This window comes from Acanthaster planci, linkage group LG10 (genome assembly GCF_054643075.1).
Source record: "Acanthaster planci isolate LZ-2023a linkage group LG10, COTS_SCS, whole genome shotgun sequence".
NCBI lineage: Eukaryota > Metazoa > Echinodermata > Asteroidea > Valvatida > Acanthasteridae > Acanthaster > Acanthaster planci.
In genome coordinates, this window is record NC_141786.1 from 4,000,274 (window position 1) to 4,018,985 (window position 18,712).

Sequence of the window (18,712 nt, forward strand, 5' to 3'; positions counted from 1 at the left end):
AGATGGTTATGAACCTGAAAAGGTTTACGATTTTAAAAAGGGCAAGCTTTAAAGCATTCATCATTCTGCGAAAGACAACTCAGAAAACTTGTTATTTGTGAAGAAAAAAGAATTGTTCGTCTGTTCCCTTCCAGCTTTACGAAAGCCACTAGAGTCACATACCAATACTGGTTGAGGTGATGTCGTCTATCGCAATGTCTCCCTGAAAGTCGCGTCCTCGTACAGCTTCAATCGCTACTCTGAAGCTCTCAGTGATGTCCGTTATATTGACCTCAGCTTGAAGCCATGTTGTTCCGTTGGTCTGTTCACCAGTCCGCGTGAAAAGAATATTCCCAACTTCCAGGGTTCCATTTACCGGTGTCTGGTAGACGTTAAGAGTGCCTAAAAGTGAAGAATGCATTGAGCTTAAGACCACTGAAAATAAGGTATTTGGCACATATTGTCAATATTGAAAAGTCAAGACATCAGAGTTACATTGATACGAGCTCAATATATATCACGTGCTTTCAACTTTCACAAGGGGAAAAATTAAATATTGATTGTTTCTTCCTACTAATTTTCCTTTCTTTCTTTCGTAACTAATCCCAGTCTTTCTCATCATTGCATGCTCATTATTACCACTGTATTAAGATGGCCTCTACTTTGACAAAACTCCACTCTTATCGACCGTTGATGCTACATGAGTCGTTTTTACATGTAGGAAAATGAAACAGTGAGTGGAAATACTAAAATGGCATTCTCAGTTTTGTAGCCAGGTAGTCGGTTTTGGAATACAGAGTACTGCCGCGTACTTAAATTTCCGAGTACCTGAAAGTGTGAGTACTTTACCAGCCGAATACAAGAACTGATTTTCAAGTAAGAGTACTGCTAACTCCGAGTACGAGTACTTCTAACTACGAGTACACCTCACTACGAGTACTTTAAATCTTTGTAAATAGTAAAACTTGTCGGTCAAAGTGTTTTAAATTTGCAGGTGATTGTTTTTATTGAAATATGCCATAGCATTCCCAAATCAGTCTGTTTAGGTCAGGTTGCAGATTATATTTAGTCCCAAAACTGTGTACATGTATCTTAGCCTCCTTGGCAAAACATAGAAGTACAACATTTATACAGCAAGAGAAAGAATATCAGTTCTGATGCACCGACAACAGCAAAAGCATTTAGGCCTACTCAGAGGTAAAATGTAAAAGCATCAAGAATAAGCAAATGGCGTTAATGCATGGCCCAATTTCACAGAGCTGCTTAAGTATAAAATTGCCAAATGCCAAAACAACTTACTTAAAAATTAATAGAGAATTAATACGACTTTAATCGTGCTTTTTAAAAGTTCCCTTCACTAGCCTTATATTTTCAAAGATTCATGTAAACTCATCTGTCCCCCTTGCACCTTTCGATAAAGGAGTAAAGCAAAGTTAAATCGTGCCCACGAATTACCAGTTTATATTAGACATACCAATCGTGCTTCCGTGCATGTTGTACCAGAAGTTGGCATACCACGTTAGACCGGGATATTGGGGATCATACTCGAATATGCCACTGAGCAGCACGGCATTATCTCCTGCACTCAGAGGACTACTCGCCTCCAAGTAGCAATAGTGACCATTGGTATCTGTAAAGTGTAATAAAGAAATGCCATAAGATTACACTTTCTAGAAAGATCACTTCAGCAATGAAAAATCACACGAGTATAATCCAAACTACGACTTTACGTTCTCTATGCCGAATGCCTGGGCGTAGATGGTGGATTAAGATATATCCCCCCCCCCATTTTGACTAGGTGGATGCGTGCAAGGCCATACCTTGTCTACGCATAGTGTTGACATTATGCATCCAGAAAAATTGTGTGATATAAGTACACACCTGTACACGTGAATGTATGCTACTTCCCTCAGGGGAAAACCCAACAGGAATCAGTGCTAAAAAAAAGTTTTGGTGTAGTCGGCCATTTTTTCTGAGCGTCCGCTTTTTTTCGAACATCCCATCCTTCAATTCACTGCTTACTTCCTGTGGTCCTGTCGAATTCTGGACCAGTGCCTCCCGATTCTGTTTGTCCCTGGTGTCGACAATTCCAGTCCGCATCGTCCTCTGTCGACTGGCTCCATCCACACATATCTCTCTCGAAGTCACAATCAGCACAAGGGGCTGGAAAGTTTTTAAAAAAATGTGTTGAAAACCTTTGTAGCGTATCTTGGAAAAGGCATTAGCGAGAACACGTAGGGCAAATTCGACCAAGGACCATAGCTAACCATATAGTCCGACTAACTGTAACTGAACGCACACTATAGTCCCAAATGGTTGGACTCGTCTATGCGACTGTTTGAGACCGGCCTATCAAGGTTGGTCAATGCATCAGTGGCTGCCATGGCTGTTTTAATGGCACAGTGATGAGAGAGCCAGTTATAAGAAAAGTTATGAAAAACATCCAATTTAAACATGTCACTGTTATGGTACACGATAATGTTTACTTTTCTTTGGTGATGTTGCTTCCTACGCCCACCCCCCCCCATTCGTCTGAATGACTACTGGTCCTTAATCGGATTTGGCAATTGCTGTCGCTTTACGGCCCGTTACTGTTGCTATTTCTACTGTTGCATTAGAGATGCTACCAGCATTGATGACCCCCTCCACTGCCAATGTGACTAGCTCGGCTCACGATGCACACTTGCAAGGCCATACATTATAGAAATTCGGCTCGTAAGTGTGACGTCACTTCAGCTAATACCACGCCCACAACAAATTACCATTGAACCTGAAATTAACGCGCAACTTCAGCGCTCATCCAACTGAAAATTGCAATCATCGATACGTGAGCGTGAAAAAACACAGGATCAACCGGAGCGGCAGTGAAGCTTTTTGGTGTGTGCACTGTGCGTTCTAGATGCTCATTTCAATCCGCCTTGAGCTGAAGCACCACCTTATCGGTTGAAAAGAGCCATGTGGTAGAGAGTATTCATTTTGCCGGAAGTGACACGATCGTACTGCGTGCATTTCATGGTCGTTCGTGAAGCGACGAAATGCAGTTTCCACCAAAGCAGCCTCCGTTGTTGGGAAAATTGCGTCCTCTTGGTCCAGCTCGGAGCTCATCTATGCCATAATGTACATCAACCAATTTTGGTACGAAATTCGCCTTGTTTGGAGTTTTCCCACCAAAAACAACGTCGTCCAAGTAGAAACGATAGCTTTCCCTTGTTTCTGCACAGAAAAAAATTACAGCTTCAGCTGTCTTTGTTGCCAAAAGAGTCCTAACAATTCGAGAGAGTTGAAGCATATAATTCCAGTGTAAATAGGAGTTCAATCTCAACCAAGGAGATTCGAGAGATGTCTATTCGTTTCCTTAGTTTTAATCAAAAGGAGAAGATAATAACTTCACTGGAATGCATTCTCTCTAAATGGTAGTCAAGAGGGAATTGTCTGCTTTTGAATTTGACGACCTATCATTCTATAATAAGGTTAATGCTGATGCCTTAATTTTAATCTAAAGGCCCAGGGCAGCCACTCGACATTTGTCTCACTTATGTCGTTGCAGTTAATTTCTCACGCGCTGGGCCTTCAGGAATATTTGTAACAAGTCCTTCAAGTCATTTTCAGACCAATTCAGTGAAAATAGCACTAACCGTTCTCACACAGCACAAAAACTGTATATAGTTAACCCACTGATCACTGATCAATGGCCTTGAAGGCCTTGCGGGCTGGCGTGCGAAAGGCCTTCAACTCCTTGTATCTTGTTGATAAAACTCCGGAATGGTCCTTTTTGACGAGTTGACATGAGTGAATTGGTGTTGACGAGAGCGGATTGGTGTTGATGGGAGTTGATTCTGATGCCCTTAACTAAAAAAATATCTGATTCAGTTGAGACACCATATTGGAACTGAGGGCCCAGTTCTCGCCTGCCCCTTGCTGTGATAATGTTCCAAAATAACCAGGCTGTTTTAGTGCTGAATAATTGAAATAGCTGATTTGAATCGACAAAGGGCATATCTACCTTTAACTTGAACGTCATCAATTGCGATATCCCCGCGTCTGCTGCGGTAGTAACTATTACGATGAATCGCTTCAAACGCAATGCGGAAGTCGCTTGTGAAATCGGCGATATAGAGCTCAGCTGCAAGCCACGTTCTGGCATCATTCTGCTGACCACTTCTCGTAAAGATAACCTGACCATCACTCAGCACACCACTTGCGGGTATCTTGTGGACCTTGAGAGTACCTGCACAGTTTGCATGCGAACAAGAGATTGTGATCACATTTTGGTGCCAAATATTTACTCTGGAACTTAAATAACTTATATCGCTGTTTTGGTCTCTGTGGGTCAGGCAATTATCAAGCGTTGTTTCAGAGCCACGGCAAATAAATTAACCATATTTTCCACGTATTAGCAAATGCAAAATGGAAATCTACAAACAAAATTAAAGTTTGACCAAGCTGCTTACGTAATAAAGGTTTTGTTTGATACCTATTAGGGCCTATGTATGATTATAATTATGACCGTGCATGACATGCTTCAGTTTTCTCAAAATGGTTTGTAAAACCGTCTTGGGGGTCAAGTACAAACTAAAAACTTAGTCTGTACTTTCTTATGTCGAGATGTGAATATTAATTAATATTTGTTAGTTTATTCAGCCTTTCTTGAGTTGATGTGTAGAAGTCTATAGAGTAAGGGAGTTAAACTAACCGCCAACGACTAAGCAACGAGTGTTTGAGTGACGGTGAACAAATTTCAACCCAGCAAGAGCTCTATCCAGCTACGCAGAATCGGTTCAGAAGAATATTTATAAGATAGTCTCTGTGTGGAGAATCTCTTCAAACGTCCTAACCATCATACGAGGCTAAATCTAAGCAAGGAGACTATTCCGGACTTCTTGTCTCTTGACATGTCTACCCAAAACCCTCTTCACTTGCTATATAGTTAAAGGGCCCACAAGTTCAATTTTCAGACTACCCTTTCTCAATCCACTTACACGTAAATTTAATAGACAACGCAAACTCACTTGCGTGGCTAGCAATTTTATAACTGATTTCAGAAGTGTCCCAAAATATGTTGGTTTTTAATGCCATTTTCAAAACCATAAGACTCAGTAACGCATGACTACAATATGGATCTGAAGTTGTTAATAGAAGGTTATTACCCCTAGTTTATGAAAAACCTACATAGTCGTTAAATGCTTAGCCTGGTCATATTTTACCCGGGTTTTGGGATTCTCATTCCAGGGACACCCTGTAGACAATGATTTCAAACCCGTCCTTGTTTTCTTTTTGCCATAGTAAGAAACTTTCTACCCTGAGCAGGAGCACCCCCTCAGCAATGAAGAGCAATGTTGGTCGGACGTGTTCATAGTGATGCGAACGCATTGTTTGCGCTTCATAGTCGTTCGCGAACCAGCGAAACACAGTTACTACCAAAGGGGCCTCCGTTGCTAGGAAACTTAGGCCCTACTCTTGGCCTACCTCAAGGCCCATTGTCAACGCTTTAAAATGTTATGATGCCACGTATCTTTGTTAACTTTCTAAAAACTCTGTCAGGTCCAACGAAAAACAGCTTAATTTTTAAAAAGCCAAAATGAGCTTCGGCAATTTCGAGGACACCACCAGTAGTTAATCCCTATAACTAACCTATGCAAAAACGTGCCCTGGATACTTGGCAACTGAAAACTCATCAGTGGTTGAAAAGAGCTTGATCAAATTGACTCTCCTTAAATCATACATCACACGTCAAGTTGTTCACAAGTTATGTTGCCGACACTTCAGCCTTTTCTTGGAAAGTTTGACCTACCAATGTCCCTGCCGTACATGTTGTACCAAAAGCTGAAGCATTGTACAGGTTGCTGTAATGCGTCATAGCTGATAACAGGACTCAAAAGCACAGCGTTGTTATTCTGATGAGAAGGTAAATCGGCAACATGGAAGTAGCAGTAAGAGCCACTGTAATCTGAAATAAAGACGTGCAATGAATCCATTGTTATTTCTCTTAAACCGGTTAAAATGAACTTCTCACGTAGGGAACTACTACCATGGAGACACCTGTTTGGAAGGGTCTTCATATCTCTAATGTTGAGCATTGTTTATGTCTGAGATCCTTAAATACTCTTTGGTCAGTCCACTTTGTGTAATATTTTAATAAATTCGGACTTGGCAAGATTTCTTGTAGGCCAGAACGCAGCCAGTGAGGGTCAGTCAGGTCTGGCAGTGGTCCACCTGCAGCAAAACAGCTAGTCCATTACTGATGCCAGAATAATAGAATACATGAGACAAAATAAACTTAGAAAACATAAAAGGAATGGAAAACATAATGGACATACAACGTATGGTAATAATATATGCAGATTTCAAGCATAATATAACAAACACATACTCCTGAAAAGCCTGGTCTGAATGAAGTTAAACCATTCAATAATGTTTTAATTATTAATACACATGCGTACTACATCCGACTTTCCCGGCTTTCTGCGCCCAAAATTCAAGAGTGGTGATAAAGCGTCTCCATCTGACTGGTTACTGTCAGGAAGTGTTTGGCAATGCTGACTGTCCCTCTCTACTTTGATCGGTACATGCAATCTAGGCTTAATATTAGAGAAACCAACTGCTTCAAGTGGGTTAATCTTCATAACCCATTAATACATTCTCGTTCTCCAACCAAAAAAATGACCAAACAAGCGAATACGACCAAGGACACTTAGGAGCGATAATGGATGTTAAAGGTTCGTAAATTATCTCTTTTTTTACATAACTCTAAAGGGCGTTTCTTCAATTTACTTGGTTTCCGCCATGAATGTTTCTTCAGGTGGCTTCCGGTAGTAATTACAAAACATTACAGGCAACCTGATGCAAATCCTCTTACGAGGTCTCTTAACGGTCACCGCTACGCGACCTTTACTCCTATAGGCTCTGTTATGCAAACATGTCTTTATTCTTACGATACTTCAGTATACCTTGAAACAAATCCGATCCATTTTTGAGCTGTTGGGTGGACATTGCAACATGCCTTGCTATAAAGCAACTGCCAGTAACTGGCAAACGTACAATGCTGCCTTTTATTGTGTAAGGAATGCCCTGGTGTATTTTAAAGATACTTGACTCATGATGACTCCCTAATTCAGAACAAACCAAGGACTTTAAAAGGGGGCCTTTTAAATGTCTGTCTGAGCTGTTTTCTTTCTTTGTTGCAATCAAATTAATGTTTGGGACACTAAATGTTTTAATGTTTATTGAAGCATTTTAATGCTTGCCAAGTGAAAAGGGGGAGAACAGGTATCAAAGGTCAAGAGGTAAGAAAACTCAACATAATGTACCAGGAAATATCATCTTTGGTGTTATGTTTTGATTTAGTTGACTCTCTGATGGGGAGGCGACATCCCACAGTGCCGAAAGGATGGCTTTATGGTATCCAGTTTTTAACCGCCGTAAAGCTGTCATAAATTCAGCTAAGAAACAGCGCCACGTGTAAAGGGGATAATGGTCAATTTTACTGGTAAGTTTTATAATCATGCGCGCATGCACACAAATGACCCTAGCGGGTAAAAGCGTGTGCTATACAGGAATGCAAACGTCAGGATCATTTTTTCAATTTACACCCCAGTTTAGTCAACTTTGTCTTCAGGAAAAAGGTCCTGGTGCCCTATATCTTCGTGGCTGTAACTTTCTGGTCTACGCAGCTCTGTGATGTATGAAACAAAGCATCAAAAATGCGCACTTGTAAATCACATTAGCTCTATGTACTTTGTGGTTGTGACACAAAGATTCTTTAAAGTATAAACATTCAGAACAGAATGCGTTTGTTAGGATACTTCTAATATGACGATAAAACATTTGAGTTTTTTTTTCATTTTCCTAGACACTAACTATAATCACACTCACCACCTATGGTATGGTCAAATGCAGGACCGGTATAGGAAGTTGGCGTGGAACCCCGATGACGAGTCCAGTCTGCATTATCGTCACTTGACTGCACCCAGCCACAAAGACCGTTTTCAAACGAGCAACTAAAACCAGAGCCCCCTTACGTAGAACAAGAGTACAATCTTTCTTGTGAAACAGAAAATGCGATGTTAGTAATTTCATGTGTTCAAAGTCAGTTCATCACATTCCGCACCTTCACACCTATCAAATATCAGATTTCGTTTTCCTTGTAATGATCTTCACCACACTACAGTTAATTCTTTCCATAAAAGCAGACGTACCTGTGATTGTCACATCGTCGATGGCAATGAGTCCCCGTCTATACCAGTATGAAGATTGCCTGGTAGCCTCAAAGGCTATCCTAAACCTGGAGGCTACATCGGTGATGTAGATCTCCCCTTCAAGCCACTCACTACTTGACGTTTGTTGCCCACGCCGGCTGAAGATCACCCGTCCCTCACTCAGTCGACCGTTAACTGGTGTCTTGTACACATTCAGTCGACCTGAATGTGATTTTAAACATTCAAACAAGATTTTTTTTTTACTTGCACAGATCAATAACTGACAAAACCTTTTTTAGGCTGTGTCTGAATTTCCAGGTAATGACGGACCAAAAATAAGCACCCGCTAGGGAAAAATAGTTACAGGTGCCTGCGAATGATTGTCATCATAGTTGATTATGTTTCTCCAGCCGTATTTTAGCTACCCAATACGCACCTATATCGCTGCCGTGCATGTTGTACCAAAAGCTAAACCGCCATCTAAATTGCCGTACATCTGTGGCTTCGACGATGGGACTCAGTAATACCGCGTTGGAAGACGAGTATGATCCTCCGTAGGAGTAGCAGTAATAGTTGGTCGATGCTGTAGACGGAAAAATAACACTGCAGCGTAGGTATTCGCAAACATCCCCAAAAGGAGCAAAAGACCAGTGAACTGCATTTAGTGAACTTGTACGAAACTCACAGCTTGAACTCTTTTTGAGTTGAACTACATCCAGTTTAGTTTTATCGGAAATGGATGGTATCTTTTTTTCTGTATATTATATTCAAATTGAAGAGGTTGAAGGGTCAATGCAATGTGATTTTCAAAAGGATATTCTTGAAAATACAACTTTAAGCACAATGTAAGAATATCTTAGGGTTTCGTTTCGCCATTTCAAAGGGTATGTAGGAGAACGTTTATTGTCTTATTACTAACACAAATTAGACACACTTTATATATTACGCAAGCGTGTGGTGCCGTGCAAGGAAAACACCAGAATATTGCAATTATTTGCAGCACCAAAATTTGCCACGATTTGGATATGTGACTTTTGAAATATTCTCCTTTGGGATGTTTTCTTATTTAATTTGATGGGAGTAGTAGCTTTCTCAAATCAATGTTGTAAAGTGAGCAAAGGGTTCATAGTTTGAGCAAAAAAATAATATTCTTACAATAAACAATAATCTTCTGTATATGAAATGCCACCATATAGCAACAGGTCCCCATTTGTTAGGAAAATCATGGAAGAATCTTTTGTTGTTTTTTAAAGACTAACGCTAGTAACCAAACACAGCCGTCAAATATTTTTCCTAAAATTCAGATGAGTGGGAGCTACACTGTACATTTTAATTTTATTGCATAGACGTTTTAACCATCTGAAATATTAGTAATTTACCGAAGTTAATTGGTATATTTTAATTTTCCAAATTTTATTTGAGGGTATTTTTAGTTTCACACTAAACGTAGGCTTTGGAGCTATTTCGCTTTATTGTTCACTTTCTTTACGATTTATTTCGCACTAATAAATAATGACTGTAAGTTCTTAAAATTCCAAAACAACTTCCCCATAAAGAGTGGTAGAATTTAACCATGCCTGCCAAAACATGATGATATCTAAGCATGGGGTGTGGGATTCGTTTCGTAACCCAAAGCTGCTACTTCAAACTCAGAGAAAAAATCACCACTCTCTGTTTGAAAATAAGTATTTATTCAGGGAGAGAAATCGTAACTATGGATAAGTCCCAAAACAATGTAACCCTCGGTTGCCCACTTCCAGCGGCATCGCATTGGACTAATTCTTGAATACTCACAGCCAGGAGTTTTGTCCGACAGGATACCAGTGGAATCCCATGAGCTGCTCCCAGACTGTCGTATCCAGGAGCCTGAATCGTCCCAAGATTGCTCCCAACCACACATGCCATGTTCAAATGTGCAGTCAAAACCCAGGCTTGCTGTAATAAACAATACAAATGCGTTGAGTGTGTTTTTCACAGATTCGAGAACAATAGGTAGGTTAAGATGGTGCTCAGGCTGTATGTGTATAAATCAGTATTGCGTAAATTTGATGAAATGTTTATTTTTTGAACTTGAAAAGTAGAGTCGATCCGTAATTTGTCTCAATGACCGTGTTTGCGCATAAGATGATTAAAATTTTTTAAGAATGTTTGACGGAAGTTTTAACCTTGCATGGTATACCAGGCAAGGTATGGGACGGAGGGGTACCCCCCTTACCTGTCCAATCCTGAAACACACTCTAGACTATTGCTACTTAACACGTCCCCCTAGAAGTCTGTCAAGAATTCCTGAGATTCCGATCAAACAATGGCCAACACAAAGGCAGGGGGTTCTCTCCGTCTCATGTCGTGCTTCAAATGCTGCATGGAGCATGATAACCCGGAGTGAGGGGCCGGGGAAACTGCCTGTCCCACCTCCAACCCAGCCGCGTATGATAAAACTATGTTAGTTGTTTTGAGTCAATAAATTAACAGCGAATACAAATATGTAGCCTTTATTCCACTTTCCACGCCAGTGTCTCTTATTTCCATCCCATTGATCCATCCCATTCCTGATCTTGTGAGTTTAGTTCTCCCTTTTGATTAGGAATCGTATCTCCCTTTGCGGTTTGCTTGTTCCCAGACTCCCTAATATTGCTCTGACCTCGTTACACTATTGAGAATCAGGTCAACTTATTCTAACTCGAAGTCGAAGGAGGCAAAAATGTGTGCAGGACCACCATTGCTTCAATTATAAAAGAACAGTGCTTTAAAGGGGAGAAGAAACAACCAGAAACGAGATGTGTTTGTGGACAAACACAGAGCTGTTTCGGAGTTTTTCTTTTTTCAGCTTTATCACTTTTGTAAGGGAAAGTTTCCTCTGATTTGTCTGCAATTCTCAAAGTAATCCCCAGGCGAACCATCGATAAGATGTATAAAATTGCGAAGTAAAAACAACGAAGTCTTTTTTCCGTAGGTTTTGAAGACGCATTTAATCTCGTATCACGTGACCCCTGACGATGTCACAATGACGAGTTTAGTTTGGCAGCCCCACAGGTTGATGGACTATGTATGCTCGCAATACAAAGTCACTCAGATGTATGAATGCACCAGTCTTTCACTTCAGAAAAACGTGCACAAAACCTATGGAGAAAACTTCAGCTTTAAAGTCATGTCACGTAATTTGCGTTTATATTGAAAGAAATTATGAAATATTATTTAATATTTGAACTCTTGGGTATTTTAGTAACCAAACAAAAACGAAAACAAGGATTTCTCTTTCGTTTTCATATTAATCCTCAGCCGAAGTTCAGGACGACTCTCACTAAGATCGATAATATTGCGTAGTAGAAAAAACGTGTACACAACCTACGGAGAAAATTAAATAGTGAAAATTCAAAATAAATCACGTGATGACGTCACCATGCCGTCATTATTTTGGTATCTTCTTCGCCTTAGGGTAGTTTTTATTGTAACTTTGATGAAGATCTGAGATTGCTAAGTGACGAAATTTGGTGCCTCGAATCTGTGTACAAAGTCTACGGGACAAAAATTAAATATTAAAAAATCAATAATATAAAAAGTCAATTGCCAAAATTTCTTCTAGAACCGTCGTTCTTGGATAATGTTTTAGCATTGTGCCAAGTTTCAAGTCGATCGGATTTATTATGATACCAAAGTCGATTGGCTGAAGAAATAATCTGAAAAGGGAAAAAAGCGGGGGGGAAACAACTTTAACGAAAACAAGAGCTGTTTCGGCAAGAATACCAATACAGCTAAAAAATTTTCCAAAAAACCTCAGAAACCTATCCCGCCAGCAAATGGGGCCAAGAAGACGTGAAACACGAGAATCGACGCTGTTGATATCCAGGGGCCTGGCAAGGCCCAGGGCTTCAAAATTCAAACTATTGTTTCCCCAAACTGGTTTCATGTATTATGGACTGCGTTCGGTCACGTCGGGGACAGGAAATGTTTTGTGTGCAGGCACTCATGACTTGCTAACAGAAATAGCCATGGGAATGCGGAAATTGTTGCTGTGGAGGCGAGCAGGTTTTTTTAATGCTTGCGTATTTTGATAACACGCCTCGAACTGTGGAAATCCCCCATTGGTGACCTATGCTAGCAAACTCAGTATCGTAGCTAGGCTCTTCTAAGGAGGAGAGGGGCCAATAGTTTCCCTGTGGCAGTCCCCACCCCCGGCTACGCTATGTATCAATTCTGCTTTTAAAGAAACGGAAGTCCAACGAGGCCCGTTTGGACAATACTCACTGGACATCATCCACCGATGGTCACACAGATAGCGCCATCCTTTGAGGATCAATTCACAAAATCCAAGCAAAATGTAAACGGACCTTACTCACAGAGAAGCCAATGTTTGATCTTGTTCCCGGAATCTTTCATATTTAATGTAATTTGTATGGGGGATGCCAGACTGTATGAGGTACAAGCCTAACTGTCAGAGGGTGTTATGTTGCTGAAATCATTTAGGTTTACTTGGGTTATGAGTTTTAAATTATTCTTGTCGTACACTGGCATTAATTTGTAATAACCTATTATTTTATTGCTGATATCTCCACATCCGGTTTCCCCAAATGAAAAGCTCGTTTTATTTCAGAATGGCCAACACCTGCATACATTCTACTGTATCTCTCTTTTGTCATGGTTTAGGTTTTCGTGTCTCCTCTTGTGCATCTACAAACCCAGAGCACGTGGTCCGTTGCATTGACCTTCTGTATAAGGCGTTTTCTCTGCATGCACAGCTTACCCTGTGTATATCCTCATGTTAAGTTGGAACCGACATTAGGCAATTTATGCAGAGGATGTGTGATGACAATGTCAATTGACAACGACCAATGGGAAACTACCTCATATAATTGGCAACACAAATAAAAGTGGGAAAAACTTAGCAGCACAGTTGTCTGTGTTAAACCGTGGTTTCAAAGAATTCGGTCCTTTTGACAAGCAGACAATTTCATGATATCCTGATTGACGCATTTACCGCAAACTATAGCACATTTAAAATAAAACATTAACATTATGCAGTACGTGAGAGCTATGAGTGTATGTTTGAATGCTGAATAATTACCACTGCTAATTAAAGAGCTGTTCCTTCACGCAAGCAAAAGCAAATGGTCTAAATATAAACAAACTCAAAGTTGTTGTCATGATAATTCCAGTGGAAGATAATTGATAAAACCCTCATTGTGATGTTATGCATGGTTAGCATTAAAAGAAATGTCAAAATGACGAAGCATTTATTGTGTCTGTGTATATACTTTATGTATGTATAATAATTTTCACCTCATAAAACTACTTGCTCAACATCTAGGGCACAGTTGTTACCTTTTTCCTTCATTTAAGGATTACTTTGAAAAAATAAAAGTCATCTTTCTGGAGACAAACTCAGAGAGATTAAAAATCATGTCAAAATATACGACCAGGCCTCGTCTAGGTCCCGTTTATGATATGTCCTTACCTCTTACGAACAACGACAGTCCAAGCATGAGACTGCACGTCAGACTGATGCATGCCATTTTCTATGGCTAGGTTTCCTCTTCTTGCAAAGTTTTTGGCCTTTCTGGGATTCCCTGCTTCTGCTTCAAATGACCGAAGTAACCTCCTAGTAAGCGGAACTCCCAAATTGAGAGGCAATATCCCGTGTCCAAGTCCGTATTCCTGCTCTCAATGTCTGCCTTTCAAAATGTCCACAAAATGTCGGAGAAGTTTATTCTCGACTTAGGTATGATAAGCTAGCTTCAGCTGGCCTCGCTGGTGCACCTTGACATCTTCATCGACAAGTCGTGTCACTTTTGTCGCTCAGTTTTGTATTAAAAGGCCGCTTTCCAAAGTCTGGAGATTTCACAATGCCAACTTTCTCCTGATAGGGAAATTTAACCATGGAAATCCAGAGTTAAAACACTTGGACCATGCCGACCTGGTTTGATCTTTTATGATCGAATTGCGAGGCACTATGTTTTTCTTCCACAGTCGCACGCGGTCACTCAAGGGTAGTCGCGACATATCAAGAAGGTAGAGTGGGGTTTTTGTCGTTCTGAAAACATCAAACAAAAACCAGTAACTAAAAAGTGAAAAATAAAACAAAAAGACCAGAGGAGTTCAGTCCATGGTGTGTTAAAAGTCTTTTTCTTACCTTTACTCTCGCAAACAGTCTTTGAGCATTATAGTTACATGCATCACTTTCAAAGAGGAATCCAGCAGTGTGGACACTCGTTCGGGTTCACTGCCAAATCGCCACGGGTGTCCATGTTGCGTGCTCCGGGGAATTGCCCAGCCTGTGAAATCATTTTGCCTGATTTTCCTGCAACCTGACCGGGTCATGATGATTTCCTCCCATTCAACTCCGTACAGTCCCAAAATAAACTAGATCAGGATATACCAGCTAGTGGTCAGTATGTCACTAAACAATAATTGCTGGCCACTTTTTGGTGATTCCCCAACGTCCACAGATCTTAAATGGAGGCCGACAGTGCCTATCGAAATCCACGCGTGGGTATCGTATGTTTTCATGATAGAATTTTCTAGGCGGAAGTCGTTAAATATCATGCACACAATCAATGGAGCGATTTCTAAGCAGCAATGTCGGAGGTTTCGAATGAAAAAGCATGGACCATGACTATACAAAGTACTGTGAAGATTTTATCGTATTGCTGCGCAGTTGTGTTTATGGTCGTTACCATAGTCAAAGTTATGAACAAAGTCTACGGTTGTCTGAATCGGTTGCACACCTTCAGAACCTTTCAATAAATACGCGGGATTAATTTGATTTTAAGGTGGACGTTTTATAGTAAACAAACACTATAAAGGTGAACAAAGAGATTGAATGCAGCGGGATTTGAACCTGCGGCCTCCGGAATACCTTATCGGTGCTCTAACGACACTGCGAACATCTAACAAAAGAAACACAGTGCACAATGAACGTGCTGTGCTTCTTTTGGTATTTGTTAATGGTGCGAGCTATCCAGCCCTGTGTTGGTGGCTCTTCCCATTTGTCAATATATATATATCTTTGTGGGGGGGAGGCGCTAGCCAGAAGCCATTAGACCTGAAACACCATGTAGCCAGGGATCACGCCCAAATAACACTGGACAACCTGGGAAGTGGTGAACAGGAATTTCTCGGAGAGGATTCGGCTTTTTGAACATAAACTATGAAACAAATTATACGGGGAAACTGACTAGGTGGAATACTGTAACGGTGCTCTACCGACTGAGCTATCCAGCCCTATGTTGGTGGCTGTTTCCGTTTACTAATATCTTTGTTCGGGGGCGCTAGCCAGAAGCCTGTATTCCGGAAGCTGCAGGTTCAAATCTCGCTCCAGTCAATATCTTTGTGCACCTTTATCATCATTTATAAGCACCTTGTCAGTTTCCTTATATTATTTGTTTCAGGATTTAAATACTAGTCTTCACTCATAGGTTCAACTTCCTGTTTTATTTTAAGATTATATGCTTATTTTGGCAACGTTTTTGAAAGGGTCCTTGGTACCTTTCAGATAAATTCTAAAATACTTCTCGAATCACATTCTTTTTTAACTTTTAAAACGGTCGTTCATCAACAATAAATGGCCCGTAGATGTGAGTTATAGAAGTTTGTGAGGGCTTTCCAAAACGGAATCCGTTCCTGAAATTACTGTCTTGCGCCTGCTGTTGTCGGTCAATAGATATATTGTGTCTGTACTTTGTATGTCAATATAATCAGGAAAACGTTTATTCAGAATCGGAAGCACGTATTATGGGTCTCCCAGCCTCCTCCTTTAATTAGGGAACGGACCCCGCCCCTTTAACTCCACAGTTACATCGCAACACAAGTATCACTAAATGGGCAGTAAAATTTAAATGGGGCATATTTTAGTGCAAACAACCAGCAACAAATGTATTAGATAAGCAGTTGGAAAAACCAAGAAAAAGGAGATCTAAAACAAAACCAAAAAAATGAAATATGAAGGACTGCTGCGTGCCCCTCACCACAGATCTACTTCTACGTGATCGCATATTAACAGTTCAAGGGCCATGATGTAAAAGTCATAAGAATGTACTTCGTATCTAAAATCAGTTTTGTTGCTCAGTGACAAAGGCACCTTTTGAAAGATTTTTTTCCAATGTTTTTCCCGAGGATGCCTCTGCTGTGACTACAAAAAAACACTACCATTACAAGAAAGCACTTTTAATTTTGAAAATGTTGTATTTAGGATTGAAACCAGAGACTGCTCACTGAAAACATCTCCGGGAAAAATAAACTGGTCTATTGCCAAGGACTTAAAAAAACAATGATTTATTGCTTTACGCCAGCAAAATATCCTAAATATTAGCAGAAACAGCATTAACACTTAACACACCTTTCCATATAAACGTATTTATAGTGCGTTGCGTACACGATGCAGTCATCATGCGATTCACTTTCACGGACACAAAAATCGTGTTCGGCTATCAGAATCGCCCCGGGGGCGATTTTGAAGGATACGCAACTCTTGGCGTAAGGTGTTGGCGTTTATGTGGACAGTTCTGTAAATCCCTTCACGTGGCACGACCAAATGAAACATTCAGATTCGTTTTAAGTATTTGTTTGACATACTGGTCTAAATCTTCCTTCAGGTCACTATCCTCTTTCCAAGAGTCGTTTCGAAAGTAACAACCGTCAGCACTAGGACCTGAGATCGTATCCTTCAGTTCCGCCATGATACCGATGATAGCTCCGGTATGTACTATCTAGTCCTGTGAATAGAATTGCTGCTACCCCTCGCCCTGATTGCGTGCTCTTCGTACATTTATCCGTCACCCCCCTGTGGGATACTGTGGCAATCATAGACTCAAAGTTCACTTTAATTTTAAACGTACATTAAAGTGTATTTTAGAACAATATTAACTTTCTTTTAGAATCAAGATTGATCAGTATTACAAATGAGTAAATCAGGGAACATAAAAAGCGGGAAAAGTATGGCCAAGTTAAACCAGTGAGCGATCACAGAGGAAAAAAATTAATTAAGCAGTAAATTTTAAAATATTGTTGAAAAATGGGACGGCAAAGAACGGCCACCGTAGTGATCAGTGCTTAATTTTAACATTTAAAATCGTAAATCCTTTCACAACAACAGCTAGGAAAGACATTGCTCAATGAATTTCACAGATCAGGACAGGGTGGTGTGGTATTACACCTTGTTGTGGTGAGTCCGCCAGTGTTATTAGTACCGGATGTTCAAAAGGGAAACAGCTGACGCAAGAAATGATTAGTCAACCACACTTCGATTATATCAACAGAAATTATAATCAAGTCTTATTCACCCAAATCACACTATAAATGTAGAAAGTTGTACACAGACTTGACAGAGCAAGTCCCAACTGTTCCCTGTAATGGGTTCCTCTATAATAAAATCCTGGACGGAATAGTACATTCCTGTAGTAAGTAAAATCCCTGATAATAAAATCCTCTATACTATAACCTAATAAATTCCCGAGCCTAATAAATTCCCCGAGCGCCGATCCGAACCGCCCTCGCTTCACACCAGTGGCAGTGGACAAGTGGATCGCACACACAAATGAACATGTGATCGCTAGAATTTAGGCAGGATTTGGGCACAAAATATCTCAATTATGTGACGTCCAATTGGCTGTACAGCTCATCAGCAGTTGTACAGAGGGTGAATACACGCTCTTAACCACAAAAGTACGACAACTATGGCATTCATGGGAAATTAAACGCACAAATACACCCTTTTTAGAACGCCTGTCTCACCGTTCAGTGTCAGCCATAAAGGGAGCGAGTGTCTGTCCGGCGTTTGGAAAAGACACATTGCATTATAATAGTCATGCACTATCATAATCTCAAATGTCAACACATTGAAACGTCAAAACGTACACCCGATATTAATTATTGACAATTTCTGTAGGTCAATCAACTTTATATTGGTACATGCATGTAAAAGACAGATTAAAATGATGCTTTGTTATAATACATGTATAAGGATCTCCGAAAAGTAGAAGCAGTATTCTTTCTAATGATACCTTGATGGTATCTCTCCTGTCATGCATGACTGAACACCATTATCTTGAAAATGGGCATCCGAGCTCAGTTGAAACACTTTGGATAAACCAGTGAATGGGGTTGTCCTTTGTCATGCTTCCCCAAATTTATAATCCCATCTCTTTCATTCAAAAAACTGCCTCCGTTTGAGCTTAAATAGTGATAAAAATCGTCAGACGGTCAGACCTTTCTGTTTTTTTCAGAAAAGCAAAAATACCATAGGTCAAGACATTTGTTCTGCCGATTTTGTGAGTAAAATGACGAGACAGTGACGACATGCTAGCTGACAACTAGTCTTGGGCCAAGACGGCAGAACTCGATAGCGGACCCGATCGAGCATATGCCGCGGGCGCCAATTTCTATGGTGGCCTCTCGTGACTTCATTTCACCAATTGACGGCTCGTTCTACCGTCCTGGGAATCTCCTACAACTGAGGCGTGGTCTTAGTAAGCAAAATAGTGGTTAATATGAATATTCACAATTGACCCTAGGATGCGAAAGAGGACTCAAAACAAACCGTGAGA

General features: G+C 40.4%; 2 protein-coding genes across 3 annotated transcripts in view; both read right to left on the minus strand.

Moving 5' to 3' along the window:
• Positions 1 to 14,685, minus strand: part of LOC110986480 (uncharacterized) — a 32,477-nt gene extending 17,792 nt beyond the window's left edge. Inside the window, exons 1-11 of one of the 2 annotated variants that reach the window (XM_022248373.2) lie at positions 14,302 to 14,685; positions 13,627 to 14,028; positions 9,969 to 10,109; positions 8,611 to 8,757; positions 8,175 to 8,396; positions 7,852 to 7,992; positions 5,771 to 5,926; positions 3,983 to 4,207; positions 2,002 to 2,142; positions 1,454 to 1,609; positions 163 to 381 (exon numbers count right to left, since the gene is read on the minus strand). In XM_022248373.2, coding sequence (XP_022104065.2) covers positions 163 to 381; positions 1,454 to 1,609; positions 2,002 to 2,142; positions 3,983 to 4,207; positions 5,771 to 5,926; positions 7,852 to 7,992; positions 8,175 to 8,396; positions 8,611 to 8,757; positions 9,969 to 10,109; positions 13,627 to 13,684 — 1,606 coding nt within the window. In that variant the 5' untranslated portion in view covers positions 13,685 to 14,028; positions 14,302 to 14,685. Of the gene's footprint in view, positions 1 to 162; positions 382 to 1,453; positions 1,610 to 2,001; positions 2,143 to 3,982; positions 4,208 to 5,770; positions 5,927 to 7,851; positions 7,993 to 8,174; positions 8,397 to 8,610; positions 8,758 to 9,968; positions 10,110 to 13,626; positions 14,203 to 14,301 lie in introns of both variants that reach the window. The other variant, XM_087142143.1, reaches the window with a different exon arrangement.
• Positions 1 to 18,712, minus strand: part of LOC110986503 (nephrin-like) — a 56,290-nt gene that overhangs the window by 17,792 nt on the left and 19,786 nt on the right. The window lies entirely within an intron of this gene.